The sequence below is a fragment of the Bos indicus x Bos taurus genome, chromosome 7, assembly GCF_003369695.1.
Source record: "Bos indicus x Bos taurus breed Angus x Brahman F1 hybrid chromosome 7, Bos_hybrid_MaternalHap_v2.0, whole genome shotgun sequence".
In the NCBI taxonomy this organism is placed as follows: domain Eukaryota; kingdom Metazoa; phylum Chordata; class Mammalia; order Artiodactyla; family Bovidae; genus Bos; species Bos indicus x Bos taurus.
In genome coordinates, this window is record NC_040082.1 from 66,778,956 (window position 1) to 66,793,361 (window position 14,406).

The 14,406-nt window shown below is 55.0% G+C and overlaps 1 protein-coding gene across 11 annotated transcripts in view; it reads left to right on the forward strand.

The window, feature by feature from the left end:
* The first annotated feature begins 1,274 nt into the window (after positions 1–1,274).
* TCF3 (transcription factor 3) overlaps positions 1,275–14,406 on the forward strand; it is a 33,304-nt gene continuing 20,172 nt past the window's right edge. For 4 of the 11 annotated variants that reach the window (XR_003511828.1, XR_003511829.1, XR_003511827.1 and 1 more), the window contains exons 1-3: positions 1,275–1,801; positions 3,640–3,763; positions 6,899–6,971. Coding sequence is in view for 8 of the 11 variants with exons in the window: in XM_027546552.1 (XP_027402353.1) it covers positions 3,692–3,763; positions 6,899–6,971 (145 nt within the window). In the remaining 3 variants the exon portion in view is untranslated. Of the gene's footprint in view, positions 1,802–2,071; positions 2,181–3,639; positions 3,764–6,898; positions 6,972–14,406 lie in introns of those variants that run through there. The other 7 variants (XM_027546547.1, XM_027546553.1, XM_027546549.1 and 4 more) reach the window with 4 other exon arrangements.

Genomic DNA, 14,406 nt, shown 5'->3' on the forward strand with positions numbered 1-14,406 from the left:
TTTTCCTGATGGGAAAACCGAGGCCCAGAGAGCGGCAAGAGCTTGCCCAAGTGATCCCAGGAGGGATGAGGGATTTGAACCCAGACCCCCCCAAACCCTCAGTCCCTTCCTGAGGCCTGTGGCACATGGCAGCATTTTGGCGCTGAGGGTCAAGGTGAGGGTCAGCCCGGTCCCCATGTAGCAGGAAGAGGCTTTATTAGGAGCCGGCTGAGCTTCCCTCCTGCTCTGGAGTCGTCTCCCCTTCCCCTTCCCCCTGGGCTCCCACTTTTCTCCCTTGCTTTCAGTCCTGCTCTCTGGATCTAGGGCCTCCCTGACCACCCTGAACTGTGGGGAACTGGGGCTCCAGATGGGGTGGAAAAGCCTTCCAGGCAGACGGCATAGCCATGGCAATGGCCTGGAGGTAAGAGTGAGCCTGGAAGGTTCTGAAGGCCACTGTGGCTGGAGCCACTTGGGCCAGGGGGACATTGTCTTCTTCTCAGCCTGGAAAGGACTCTGATTTTATCTCTGCGGACACAGGGGTGGGGGTGGGGGCATAAATCGTGTTAGAGTGTGTTCATTTTCCTTTATAATAATTATTATTTCCATTCTGTAGGGTCTACGGTTCCCAAAAGCTCAAGAGCTCCTGGCTGTGGGGTGAACTTGGGATCTAAGTGAACTCACAGAGAGTCAGAAAGCTTTGTGAGGTCTCAGCTCAGTTCAATTCAGTCGCTCAGTTGTATCCGACTCTTTTCGACCCCAGAACTGCAGCTGAGACTGTGAGGTCTCAGTCCAGCTCAAACTCAGGCCCAAATCCTATTTAACAGATGAGTAAATTGAGTCTCAGGCAGCCAAAGGCAACCAGCAAGTCAGAAGCACAGAGCGGGTTCCACGCGGAACTCTCAGAACCTGAAACGGAGCTAACAGCCATGGCCGCGAGAGAAAAATAGGTCTGATTCATTCTCTCCGGGCATAGGATGCCCGCTCGCAAAACCCAGCACTAGGGAGCAGACCTAGAAACTCAGATACGACCAAGACGAAGAGACTGTGCGGGCGGCCACGCAAACCCGAGAATAAAACACCAGCTGTTCCCCGCCCCCCACAGCTTCTCGCGGCCTTCAGCTCGGAGAGTCCCGCCTCTTCGCTAGGCCGAGCGAAGTGGGCGGGGCGGGGGCGGGGCCTAGCCACGAACGGCAGGTAGCCTTGCCAATCATGCTTTCGCTACCTCCGATTGGCCCCGGCCTCTCCGCCTTATCTTTCCATCTCACGGCCCTTCCCACTTGCGTCACAAGTATAGCCTAGCTCTCGTGCGCCTCCGCGCTGAAAGATAGTTCCTGCCCCCGCGCTCCCGCCGTTGGTCGACAGATCCCCGGCGCTCCCGTTCCAGGCGCCGGGCTCCGCGGGTCCGCAGCAGCGTCTAGCGTGCGCGTATGGGCGGCCGGCGGCGGCCTGGCGAGCAGGCGGTGGCGGAGGGCTCCGCGAGAAGCGACGGGGCGGGGCTTTTGGGGCGGGGCCTGGCGTGGACGGGGCGGGGCGCGGGGCAAGGGGCGGAACATGTCTCCCGCCGCAGGAAGATGAGGCAGCGGCCGCGGGCGTAGCGGGCCGGACCGAGCCCAGCGACGCGGCAGGAGGGCACCGCGGACTCCTCGCACGCCGTCTCCGTCAACTCCAGGGCCGCGCGCAGGGCCCGTGGGGCGGACACGCGGGGAGCCGGGCCACGCGCCGCCGCCCACGCGCGCCCCTCGGGGCCGCGACGCCTCTTTGTCCGGGGGGGCCGTTCATGCCACCGCCCCCCGCGCGTTGCGGGCCGGGCCGCACCGAGCAGGTGAGCGCGCTGGGACCCTCCGCTGTTTGGTGCCCAGCGGACCGGGCCCCTCCGCGCGGCGCCGGGACGCCGGGATCCGGGGACGCCGGGCGGGGGCGGGCTGGGCTGGGGGCGGCGCGGCCGGAGTCATTGTTCTCCAACTTTGCGCGCCGGAGGGGGCCGACGACGTGGAGAGCGCGCTCGGGCCCGCGCGTCCCCGCCGACCGGCACTTCGGGAAAGTTTGCGGAGCTGGGCGGGGGTGACGCGGAGCCGCCCAACTTTGCGGCGGGGCAGTGGCGCGGAGGCCGCGGGCGTCCCCTTCCCCGGGGGCCCGGCCGGCGGCGGAGTTTGGAGGGGAGCGAGCGAGGGAGAAGGAGCGTCCTTTTGTCTGCGGGGAAGGTGCGCCGCGCGCCTGCGGGCTCGGGCCGGGGCCGGGCTGGGGGACACATCTGCTCTGCGCTCCGCGGGCGCGGGCGGCGGGTGCGCCCCGAGCTTCAAAGGGCTCCTGGGCCGCGCCGCGCCGCCCGCACCGGCTGCGGGGGGTGGGGTGGGGATTGGTTTCCCGGGCCCCCTTCCCCCCCCAGCCCCGAGGACGACGGTCCTTCCCCTCTCTTCCCAAAGTGGCTTCGAGCCCCCAAAAGTCCTCGTGACACCCTGGAAGTATCTCAGCTCCCCCAGAGAAGCATGTTTCAGCCCCCCCTCAGGTCTGCTTTTAAATCGGTTTCAACCACCCCACGAAGAAGTGCGGTTTCGTACTCCTCAAAAAAAAAGTCAGTTTCACACGCCCTCCAAAAAAGAAAAAGCTTCGCGGGGGAGGGGGTGCGCCGGGGCATCCGTTTCACACCCGTCTCCAGTTGGCAAACAAAGCGGGGGTTTCTCCGCTTCTGAAGTCGGGTCTCCCTCGACCTCGGAACCCTAGCTTCCCTCGTGGCCCCCACGGTTTCTGCTTGCCGCCCCCGCCCCCCTGGGGGCCCGGGAGGAGGCCCTGGAGGGGCTTCCCTGTGTGACTGTGGGACGGGGACCTGCTCTCCTCTCTCTTCTGGGTGTGGGATGGTGCCTGGCAGGTGGATTCCCCCTTATTCTAGAATGGAGCCCCTAGGGACCTTGTAGGGTGGGGGAGACTCGGGTCTTGGGACCCCCTTCCCCCAGGGCAAGAGATATTTTCAAAGTTGCTTAAAAATAATTGCTGGATACATCGTAACAATAAAACAATCTAGGGTGGTGTTTCTCTTTTCAGAGTTCGGTTGTTTTTCGTGGTGGGAAGCTTTGTGGGTCGGTCCCTGCTCGCGGCACCCCCGCTGCCAGTGTAGTCGTGGGACAGGAAGGGGGCTTCGCAGTCTTACTTGTGGATTTATTTTGCTTTGAATTTGGGGGTGACCAGGCCTTCAACGTGTTCTGACAGCTGTTGGGGGGGGGTCACCAAGTTTCCCTTGGGGCGGGGCCGGGTCGCCCCTCCTCCTTCGCGGGGGCGGGGCCGGGGCTGGTGGGAAGCGTGCGGGTGGGAGGAAATAGGAGAGGTGGCGGGGAAAGGGGCGGGTTCTGACCGATCTGGGAAGGGACCACTCCTCCTCGCCTTCAGTGTAACATTTGCAACTTGATTCCTTGGTGGTCGCTGAGGGAGTTCAGGGGATCTGCTCTGTGCTGCCCGAACCCCGTTGTTCAAACTCCCCCATGGCCCTGGGGAGGAGTCTCTAGGGGCCCCAATCCCGGAATCCTGGCTGCAAAGGACCCAGACCCTGGAAGCATTTAGAGGGGCTCTTAAACAGCCTCCCCATCTGTCCACCTCGGCCGTCCTCACTCATGCCTCTTCTCTCCTTCCTCCTCCCCTCTGCCTGCACTTGTGGTGGCCACCACGCAGGGCTGTGTCTAGGCCTAAGGACCTGACCCCGGCCCCTCGTTGCCACTGGAGAATGAACCAGTCGCAAAGGATGGCGCCTGTAGGCACGGACAAGGAGCTCAGTGACCTCCTGGACTTTAGCATGGTGAGCGACCCTACCCACCCTTCCTCTCCACCCAGCTCTCCACGGCCCCAGGACCATGGGAAGAAGCCACTACCAAAAACATCTCCAGTATCTGGACCTCAAACTTGTTTGGGTCAAAGGACCCCAGGTGGGGCTGGGGAGATTTGGGGAGCTGCCAATGGATGGGTTGACACCCCTACAACAGGGTGCAGCTTCAGGGCACCTGTCACCCAACTGTATGCTTTGGCACAGAGTGGGTCCAGCCCACTCCTTTACAGCTGGGGAAACTAAGGCCCAGAGTAAGGGTGGGGCTGCCCAGGGCCCTCAGTTCCTCCTTGTGGAGGCTCGGCCCTGAGACCCCAGCTTGCTTTAGGCATGCAGTGATCTTGACAGTGATCTTGCTTCTAACCTATAGGATGGTGTGATCAGGGTTATTCACAGCACTGTCGGTGCATAAAATGGGAGTGCCCAATGCTTCAGTGCCCCGTGTGGAGGCCTTCTGTGAGTGGTTAGAGGAGACACACAGTGGACGTGTAATTGTTCATTTATTTACTCACATGAAAGCCAGTGCGCAGTGTCACCAGGAGCTGGGGTCATAAGTGACCGGAGACCTTGAGAGCAATGCACAGGAATTTGGGGGGATGGGAGTGTGGGGTGTGGCAGAGGATGTCCCTACACTTCCTAGGCAGTGTGCTGCACCAGCCACAGCCTTTTCCCTGGCCAGGTGGATGGAGCTTCAGAGAGGGTGCTGGCTTCCAGAGGTCACATAGCTCAGACAGGCCTGCGGGTGGGGGCTGGAAGCTAGAGCTTCCCTTGGAGGAGTGGGGGCCTTGGTTTGCCCATCTGTAAGGTGGGCTGCCTGTGACAGAAGTAAACCTGGGGACTGTGTGTGGACTTCCTAAATCCTGCCCCTCTCCCTGCCCCACTGAGCACCATTTTGGTTTGATTCTTTCGGTCTGAATTTGATCATCTGCCGGTACAAGGCCTAGGCCACTGAGGTCTGTCAAAAACAAAAGTCCCTAAGCTGAAGCCACCCTGCGGAAAAACAGCCCCCGGGACAGAGCGGCCGCGGCTCCGGAAGGGCCAGGCTGGTATTTTTAAGCCCCGTTTTATTTTTTCCTCCGCGGGTGAGTAACCAGGGGTGCTACTCAGTTGTTTTTTTGTTAAACTGACAAGTCACAGACTATTGGGCTGGAACAGACCAGCTTACGGGTCAGGGGAGGGGGTGGCCCCTTCCCCCTGCCACCCGACAGCCCTAACCACTTGCCCACCTCCCCTTTCTGTCCGGAGGATCCAGACCGCCCCCTCCCCCACCAGCTCAGAGCCAGCAACCCACTTCTTAGATAAGGAGACTGAGGTGGAGTGGGAAAGGTGCCCAGTGTCTATCCTCCGGGGAAACCCAGAACTGGATCTTTTTCACCCTCCTTGTCATCATGGGGGGAGAGGCCCAGAGACAGCCCCGGTTGCGGCTCACAGCTCTGCCTCCCACCTGCCCCATAGAAGTTGACTTAATTTGTTTTCTTAAAACAACCTAATTTCGACTAAAACAAAAGATTTCAAAGGGAAGCATATCTTTGGGGCAGGTCCATGTGAAGGAAATGAGGTAACTGTCACTTAAACACCAGAGAAGAAAGCTGCCCCCAGCTGTTAGGATCCATGTCCTCCTGGTCAGGGGCTTCCTGTTAGATGGGTGGTCCTGAGTGCATGTGGGCTCTGAGCGCTGTCCCCTAGGTGGGCCTGAGGTTGTCCCCAGCCTGATGATGGTCTGGAACGACTGGGGGCTGGGGAGGGTGCTGTGGGCAGGCGCTGGCACAGTGGTTCGACTGTATTCCTCTGAGCCCTGTGCATGCCCACGTGCGCTTGGGTTTCACAACAGCCCACGCGTCCTGAGCCCTGAGTCCCATTTCACCGAAGGAAACACTGAGGCTCTGAGCAGTGTGGGGGCCTGTCTGGGCTGATCACAAGACATGAAGCGCCTACAAGACACGGCCCAGTGCCCCCTGTGGCAAGTGCCACGTCAGCGGCCCCCCGGCACCCTGGAGGATGAAACAGAAATAGAATTGAGCCCCTGCTCCTCCGGAGGGGCTTGACTGATGACCCCCAGACCTGCCCCTCCCCCAGCGCAGGCCTAGGGTCCCCAGCGGGAAAGGAGCCCACCTTAAGGACAAGGCCCTGGGTCCAGTGAACACCGTACTGCCCCCAGAGGGGACACAAACCCGAAGAACCCACATCCAGCCTGGGTGCTCACCTGCCATGAGCCTCTGCACTCACCCTGCCAGCTTAGCCTGTGGCCTCAGTTTCCCGTTCTATAGAATAGGGTGTGCAGGCAGAGACCCCCTTCCTGGTCCTTCCCCAGGCTCATGATGCTACCCCCAACAGTCACACCCACAGATCCCACACCCTCACCACCTGGTTGGCCAGGGAGGGTTTGGGGGGCCACAAGCCGCTCTGCAGTTAAGTCCTAATCCCTGATTCAGGCCAGTCTGAGTCACTTGGGGCACAAAAAGAACCTCTGAACTCAGACCCTTGGGGCAGGGCAGAACTGTTTTGTTTTTTTCTATGGCACAAGGGTTTGTTGATGTTGGGTTTTCCCAGTTAATGCTGCTAAGCTGTTTAATCTTGAGGGACTTAACACTGTGGGTTTGGGTGAGTGAGTGGGGAGGCTGGTGGGGGTTGGGGGTGATGTTCCCACACTGGGTGCCCCCACCCTCAGGAGAACTGCCCAGTCACTGGCAGGGAGGGGTACAACCTCGGAGCACAGCCCAGAATGTGGGGCTCCTCCCCGTCCCGGCAGTGGAGCCTGGGTGTCCTTCCCTCACCCTGCCACTCGTGGGGTCAGACACAAGGAGAGATGGAGCCAGGCTGGTCAGGGAAGGTCAGGGTCAGAGGCTGGAATAACAATGCCTGGGGATCCACCTGAGGTATAAATGATCACTTTTATTTAAAGCTGGAACTTAAAAGTGTATCCTTTCTAAGAGTAGGGATTATATCAAGTGCCCCATAGGTTAATTCATCTCTGGAAAGTGGTAAACAGGAGTTTTCGAATCCCATTGGTGACCGTGATCTGGGATGTGCTCCCTGGGGGTGGGGGTCCCAGTGGGACAGGACCCCGGCAGAGCTGTGATCCCCACTTACCTTCTCCCTCCCTCCCTGCAGATGTTCCCGCTGCCTGTGGCCAACGGTAAGAGCCGGCCGGCCTCCCTGGCCGGGACGCAGTTTGGAAGCTCAGGTAGGAGGACCCCACTGCCTCCCGGCTTTGTGTTTGAGGGAGGAGATCGCCTCTTGGAGGGTGGGCCAGGCAGCCCGGGACCGCTACTGTGGGGGGCTGGTGGACCAGGTACCAAGGGAGGAGGTGTTCGGGGGCAGTGCTCAGGCCCACCAGGTGGTGTGGAGATGAGGGGCCTGGGGCAGTGTTTCCAGGCTCCCAGGTAGGCGTGGGATGGGGCAACAGTGAGCCTGAGGGAAGCTGGAGAACCAGCCGTTGTCATGGTCTTGTGATCTGCCATGGGGCTAGGGGAGGGAGTCCAGTGGTTAGCGCAGAGTTGCTGTCCGGGCTAAAGTGGGCACTTGGGCCTCCAAGGTCTCCCTGGCCCCAGTGGGTTCTGGGTCTCCAGTCCCTCCCCAGGGGGTAACCCGAGGCCAGAAGGGGTGTGGTGTGGAACCCCAGCTCTCCGCATCCTGCCCAGCTCCTGGCCGTTCTTGGTCAAGTGTGTATTTGGCACTTTCTGTATACGAGACCAGGCTCTGGGGTGAGCGACTGGCCTGGTGTGCTCTAGATCTGGGGGTTTGAGTGTGCACACGGGATTGTCCCTGCCACTCCTGGATGAGATGGTCACCCCTGTGGCACCAAGTACAGAGGGTGGACAGGGAGGACAGACAGGCCGCAAGTAGCTTACAGCAGGGGTTAGGCAGCAGAGTGCTGGGGGAAAGCTACTCTGTAGCCGGGCAGAAGGGCCGTCTCCAGGGAGATGTCTGAACTGAGGCTTGTGAATGCCGAGCCCCCGGGCAGGACAGTTCCTGGGGTGCTGGAAGAGCAGAGGGAGGAAGGGTGGGCAAGTCGTGGAGGGCCTAGTGGGCTCAGGGGAGGACTCAGGCTTTTCCCCTAGGGAGATGGGAGCCCTGGAGGGCTGTGGGCAGAGAGACGGTTGGGGAGAAGGGCTGAGGGTCGTCTCCTTGGCGCTCTGTGTGGACTTTAGTCTCTTTCTATGGCCCTGGGATGGAGGCTGTGTCCTTTCACGTCTCTGGGGTCACGATAGAAGTTTCTGTCTTCTCCAGATTCCACTGAGGTGGCTGAGGGGAGCCAGCTGGAGGTGGAGGGGTTTCAAGGCTGGTTTGTGCTCACTTACCCCCACTCCCTAAAGGTGGGGGTGGTATTGTCTGCTGCTGCCCGGCACTGGCCTTCCTCTCCGCCGGAGGAAGTGGCCTCAGGGCTGGCTGGCGTCCTCCTGAAGTGTGGAAATCCCCACCGGCCACCCTGCCCCCCAAACAACCCTCAGGAGCTGGGGGTGCTGCTGCTTTCCTGCTTCAAGCAGAAGGCCAAGCCCTGGGAGGCTTCCTGGAGGAGGTGGCGCTGTCCTTCCTCCTCAGGAAGGTGAGGTGGCTCCCTCACCTTCCCCCAGGCCTCTTGCTGACTCTCTTCCCTTTTCCAGGGTTCACTTGGGGCCAGGAGCCCCCAAGGAAAGTCCTCCAAGACACCCCACACCTGGCCCAGCCTGGGGACCCCCCTGTGGGTTTTTCAGAGTGATTTTCCGTGGTTCCTGCAGGCCCATTTCACTTACAGCCCCACCTGACCGTGTTGGATGGGAAAGGTCTGGTCTTGACCCCTTGTATGTCAGGGCTAAGCTTTCTTGCCCACGAGGGTGTGGTGTGGCTGTACCAGCCCCAGAGGTCCCCAGTTTGTTTCAACCCATTAGTGCTGCCAGGAGTGGGGGAGGGGACATGGGGCCGGGAGCCCTAAGACCTGAACTCAGGGGCCCCCTCCTTGCTGTCCTGTCAGACACAGGGCAGGCCGTGTCACCTGACCCAGGTGACGTGCCTGCATGCCTCAGTTTCCTCATCTATAAGATGAGTCTCCCTGTCAGCTGATTCGATGAGTCCTTGGGCATGAAAGTGCTTTAAGACCTGAGGCATGGGGCTGTCTCCATGTCTGCCTTGAGCTCACGGTGAAAGGGGGGTCCTGCTCCATACACGAGAGCCCCAGGAACAGAGACTGGCCCCTTTGAGGGGCTCTCCCCTGCTCCTTCCCTGGTGGAGTTGGAGACCCCAGGAAGATGCCAGGGATGAATGTTGGTGGTCAAACTGCAGGATAGGCCTTGGGGAAGCCCCCTGCTTTCTGAGCCTGGGTCACCGCCCTCCAGACAGGCAGGGTGACCTTCAGGGGATGAGAGCTCCAGGGGGTCCTGCCAGCCCGGTTCTCCCCTCCCGCTCTGTACATCCTGGCTCAGTGTTTGCTTAGAATTCATTCAAGTCCACTTGCATTTTCCTAGACCTGCTCCGAAAAAGCATTTTGCACCAGGAGAGCAGCTGCCCAGGCCATGGGGAGGGGTCTCCAGCGAAGGGGTCTCTGGGCGTGTGGGCTGAGCAGCCGCCCTGCAGTCTGTGCTATCTCTGTCTAGACTGTCGGCAGCATTGAAGCCACGCTGACCTGACGCGGAGGCTTACTTGTGTTAGATCAGAAGGCTGTAGAATAAGAATAGTTTTTCCACCCCCTCCCTTTTGGGAAACCCCGAGGCACAGCTGTCTCAGTGGCAGCACCTCCTGTGCCAAAAACTATAGGGTCAAGGGCCCCCTAACCAGAAACATCAGGAGGCGCTGGCTGACCCCAGAGGAAGGGCTTCTCTGTTGTCATGTCTCTGCAGCTCTCCTGGTTTGTGTTTCTAATGTTTATAACACAGTCTTGGTACAAACCTCACAGGCAGGCAAGGCGGCGTCCACGCTGGGTCAGCACGGATGTGTGGTTACAGCCTCAGCCTAAGCTCCAGACCAGAACCGCTGGCTGTGGACCTGTGTCCATGGTGAGGATGTCCTTCTGGCATCCCAGGGTCGGCTCTTCCCCACCTCTTCCAAATCTGCCTCTGTAGCGGGCGTTAACTTGTTAATGAGCAATCGCTCATTTCCAAAAGCATTATTTTTCCAAAAGCATATTGGTCAGATGGGTTATTTTTTTATGAATTTCTGATCACTGTCTTGAGCCCTCCTCCCTTTTTACTTGGATTTAGTCAGCTTTTTATTTTGAAATTACAATATATTCACAGGAAGTTGTAAAGAAATGTGCAGGGCAGCTCCAAGCCCCTCCCTAGCCTACCCCCTCCCAGCCTCCTCTCATATGACAAGGAATCAGGAGACTGACCATGGTACAAGCCACAGAGTTTATTCAGTATTTTAGTTTATTAATGAGTCCTGCGTGCACCATTTGTGTGTCTGTGGCTCTGTGCAGTTGTTTCCCACGTGTAGCACCATGAAGCCACCCCCACGGTCTCTTCAGGACTGTTCCATTGCCCTACGACCTCCCACCTGCAGCCACTCCCCCCTCGCCCCCACCTCACCCTGGCAACCCTTGATTTCCTCTTCTCCATCTTCCCAACTTCGCTGTGTTGAGGAGGTTGCATACATGGAACCACACAGCACGGAGCCTTCTGGGGTCAGCTTTTTCCACTGATCACACTTCCTTGGAGACCTATCCAAGTTGTTGGATCAACAGTTTGTTCCTTTTTATGGCTGCCTGATGAATTTTTGAACAACAGCAATAGTAACACTTACCAGCAACTTATATCAGCATTTCTCAAGCACTGTACTCCAGGAACCAACCCTAGATCCTTCATTCTGAGTCCTCAGTCCTCCCGGGGTGGTGAGACAGGTGCAGTCATCTCCCCCATTATACTTAGGATAAAGCTGAAACTTTGAGAGTTTAGTAAGCATCCCAGCTAACCACCCAATGCTGTATTCTCTTTGTAGTGTCCTGTGCCCCTGCCCTATACGGGTCTTACTGATTTGCAAGAGCTTTTTATAGGAAGGGTATTAGTCTTTTGTGATCTGTGTTGCAGCCTTTTTCATAAGTTTTCATTTATAACTGTTGCTGATGTAGATTTTCAATTCCTCTCAGTGGTTTACAGGTTTCATTTTTATGTTGTCAAGTCTTTCCACTTGTTCTAGCCTTGGTGCCATTTCTGAGAAATTTTTAAGAATTAGATGACAGTCCATTCTGCAGGGCAGATGTGACGGTCATGAATGTACCTGTTCCTCATTCCATCAGACTGAGGAATATACAGGAAAAGACGCTGGAGGGCAGAAAAGGATGCCTTTACAGCTTTTGTGAGAGCAAAGAAATGAAAAATAAGTGGGAGGTAGAGAACCTCAATAATGGAGTGATCAAGATTGAACTTACATAGCAGTTCCTGGCCAGTGGCACACATGGCCAACCTAACCTGCTAACCTGTGGGACTGCTCAGAACAGACACTCTTGGGCCCTGGACCCAGAGATACTGATGAAAAGCCTGGAATGAGGCCTGAAAGGCACCTTCAGTTAGAAGAACTATCCTTCAAAGGCCATGCCCTGTAAATAGGGATCACACTTCTTATAAAAATTGATCACATACCAAGCATAATAAAAGGAGGTAACCAAAAAAAGTGACCAAAATATAATTCCTCATATTCCTTGAGAAGAATGCAGTAAAACTACAAATAAAAGACCAAAAAATGCAGAAATAAACAAAAAGCCTAACTACTTGGAAATAACAAAATTCCTTTTTGTCTGCCTCTTGAGTTAAAGAGGAAAGTAAAACACAGCTAGGCTAGACAGAAATCAGCAATAACGTAAACATAAGAAACAGGTGCAGCCAAAGCTGCACTTGAAGAGGAATCATAGTCTTTGACAGTCTTCAGATACAATGGAAAGAAGTGGAGTAAGCCTTTAATTTAGGAAGTTCTAGAACAGAATAAGGAGAAGGCCATGGCACCCCACTCCAGTACTCTTGCCTGGAAAATCCCATGGACAGAGGAGCCTGGTGAGCTGCAGTCCATGGGGTCACTAAGAGTCGGACACGACTGAGCAACTTCACTTTCACTTTTCACTTTCATACGTTGGAGAAGGAAATGGCAACCCACTCCAGTGTTCTTGCTTGGAGAATCCCAGGGACCGGGAAGCTTGGTGGGCTGCCTTCTATGGGGTCGCACAGAGTTGGACATGACTGAAGCGACTTAGCAGCAGCAGCAGAACAGAATAAACTCAAGAAAATCTTTCTTGGTGGTTTGATATGCCTCAGAGCATTTCCTAAATTGCCATTTAGCCATGAATTTTTGCTTTGTATTTTTACTTTGCTATAAAAATATAAATATTTTACTTCTGTACTACCCAGTGTTAGTTACTATAGCTTTGTGGTGTTTTTTTATAGTCTTACGTCAATTTTTGTTTTCCAGGTCTCCCACCCACATATTTTGAGATATGCTGATTCTTTTTTTGATCTTTAGAATAATTATATCTCCTCCCATCCCACATCCCTTCAAAAACAAAAAACCTTTCAGGATTTTGATTTTATGTTAAATTCATAGATAAGTTTAGGAAGAACTGTTTGTCTTTATGGTATTGCATTTTTACATTGTAAGAACCTGGTGTCTTCTCCCTTAAGTTGCAACCCTTAATATTAAGTTTTTAAGATCAACTTTGAAAACTATTAATTATAAGGCACTTAATCACTTTATAGTTTTTGTTTTTTTCTTAATTTGGTCACATAATTCTGCAGTGAGGGTTGTTTCTAGATGTTTTAGGACTTTGTATACTGTGGTTGGAGAGCCGACTTACTGGAAAAGGCCCTGATGCTGGGAAAGAGTGAGGGCAGGAGGAGAAGGGGACGATGGGATGAGATGGTTGGATGGCATCACCGACTCAATGGATATGAGTTTGAGCAAACTCTGGGAGATAGTAATGACCGGGACTCCTGGCTTGCTTTAGTTCATGGGGTCACAGAGAGTCAAACATGACTTGCAATTGAACAAATGTTGTTTGGGGATCTTTTTTATCATATTTTCTACCTGGTTGCCTCCTGACATCCCCTAATTAGGTTCTTCGCTTGGCTTGGTTTTCCAAGTACACCACCTGCAGGCACCCGGCTTCCTCCATCCTGGTGAGGATGCCATGTGCCTTTTCCCATCAGCCAGTGTTTCTGGAACCACACAGGCGTGTGCTGTTGTGCTGTTTGGCTGTTGTCAGCAGGACCGGGCCTGATTCTGGCTGTTGATTCGAGATAGATCTCTCTGACTCTGTTTATCACGTTCTGGGCGTTTCCTTCTGGTCCTATACAACTATCCACATGAGTGATTGGCATCATCGTGGTGTGTTGGGCATCTCAGGATGGCCCCTGCTGTCCTCCTTCCCCACCTCCTGACTCTGTCCAGAAATTAATGGTGTTTTCTACTCCAAAGCACCCTGAATTTCGCGTTTGGTCTATATCCTTGTTTAACTGCCAGACCAGATCTGCCAGCCTCAGGTTTGCATTTTGCAGGTCATGTGGGGTTCAGCCTTTTTTTTCTTTTTTTTTTTTTTAATATTTGTTTATTTGTCTGCAGTACAGGTCTTAGTTGCAGCACATGGGATCTTTCGTTGTGGCACGTGGGCTCAGTGGTTGGGGCACATAGGCTCTCTAGTTGAGGTGCATGAGCTCAGTAGTTGTGGCACGTGGGCCTAGTTGCCCTGAAGCATACGGGGTCTTTGTTCCCTGACCAGGGATTAAGCCCACCTTCCCTTTGGTGGCAGTCTTGCCAAATTGGAAGGCATAGTCTTGACCACTGGACCACCAAGGAAGTCTCCTTGTGTCTGTTTATTGATTTTTCTTCCAAGGAGTCTACTTCATTGTGGAATTGATGTTTATCAGTTGACTGCTTTTCTCTGCCCTATTTCTGTATTGTTTTATTTTACTTTCTCACTTTCTTTATTTTTTGGCCATGCCACGTCGTTTGTGGGATCTTAGTTCCCCAACCAGGGATCGAGCCCAGGTCCTTGGCAATGAAAGTGTGGAGTCCTAACCAGACCATCAGGGAATTCCCCACTACTTCTGTGTTAAGTCGTCCTTTTTTGTTAAGTTTTTCTTTTGAATTGAAGTCTCATTTGTTTACCTCTGTTCTCTTGAGGGTTATAAATTTCCCTCTGAGGACCACTTTGGCCATATCTTGTTGGTTTCAAAAATGTGTGTTTTCATTATTTTTAAATGTAGATTCTTGATAATATTAAAAAAAAATTTCCCTTTTGGTCAAGTTCTTTCAGAGATTTCCAGTTTTCCAGGTTGGGGGGGTGGAGGGTTTGTTCCTCGACTGGCTCATTTCTGGGTCAGTGACGCAACAAGTAACCACGGCTTGGGCTGTTACCACTTTTGGGGAGGTGCAGGGTCTCCCTGCTTTCCTGAAATGGCCCCCTGTCATTCTTCCTGAGAATGGGCACTTGGACCCAGAGCTGTGAGATCTTCGTCTCCTGCTCATCGCAGTCAGGCTTTTCATTTGTCCAATGTCAAGGACACAGGACAGTGGGGTATTCTCTGTGGGTCCTGCCCACTGTCAGCAAAAACCCACCTTCCATTCCAGTGAGAGTTTGCGCCTTGAATTCAGACTTGTGTGTAAATGTTTTGGCCTCTCCGTTTCACTGGTGTTATTTGGTATGTCTGTGTACATCTGATCAT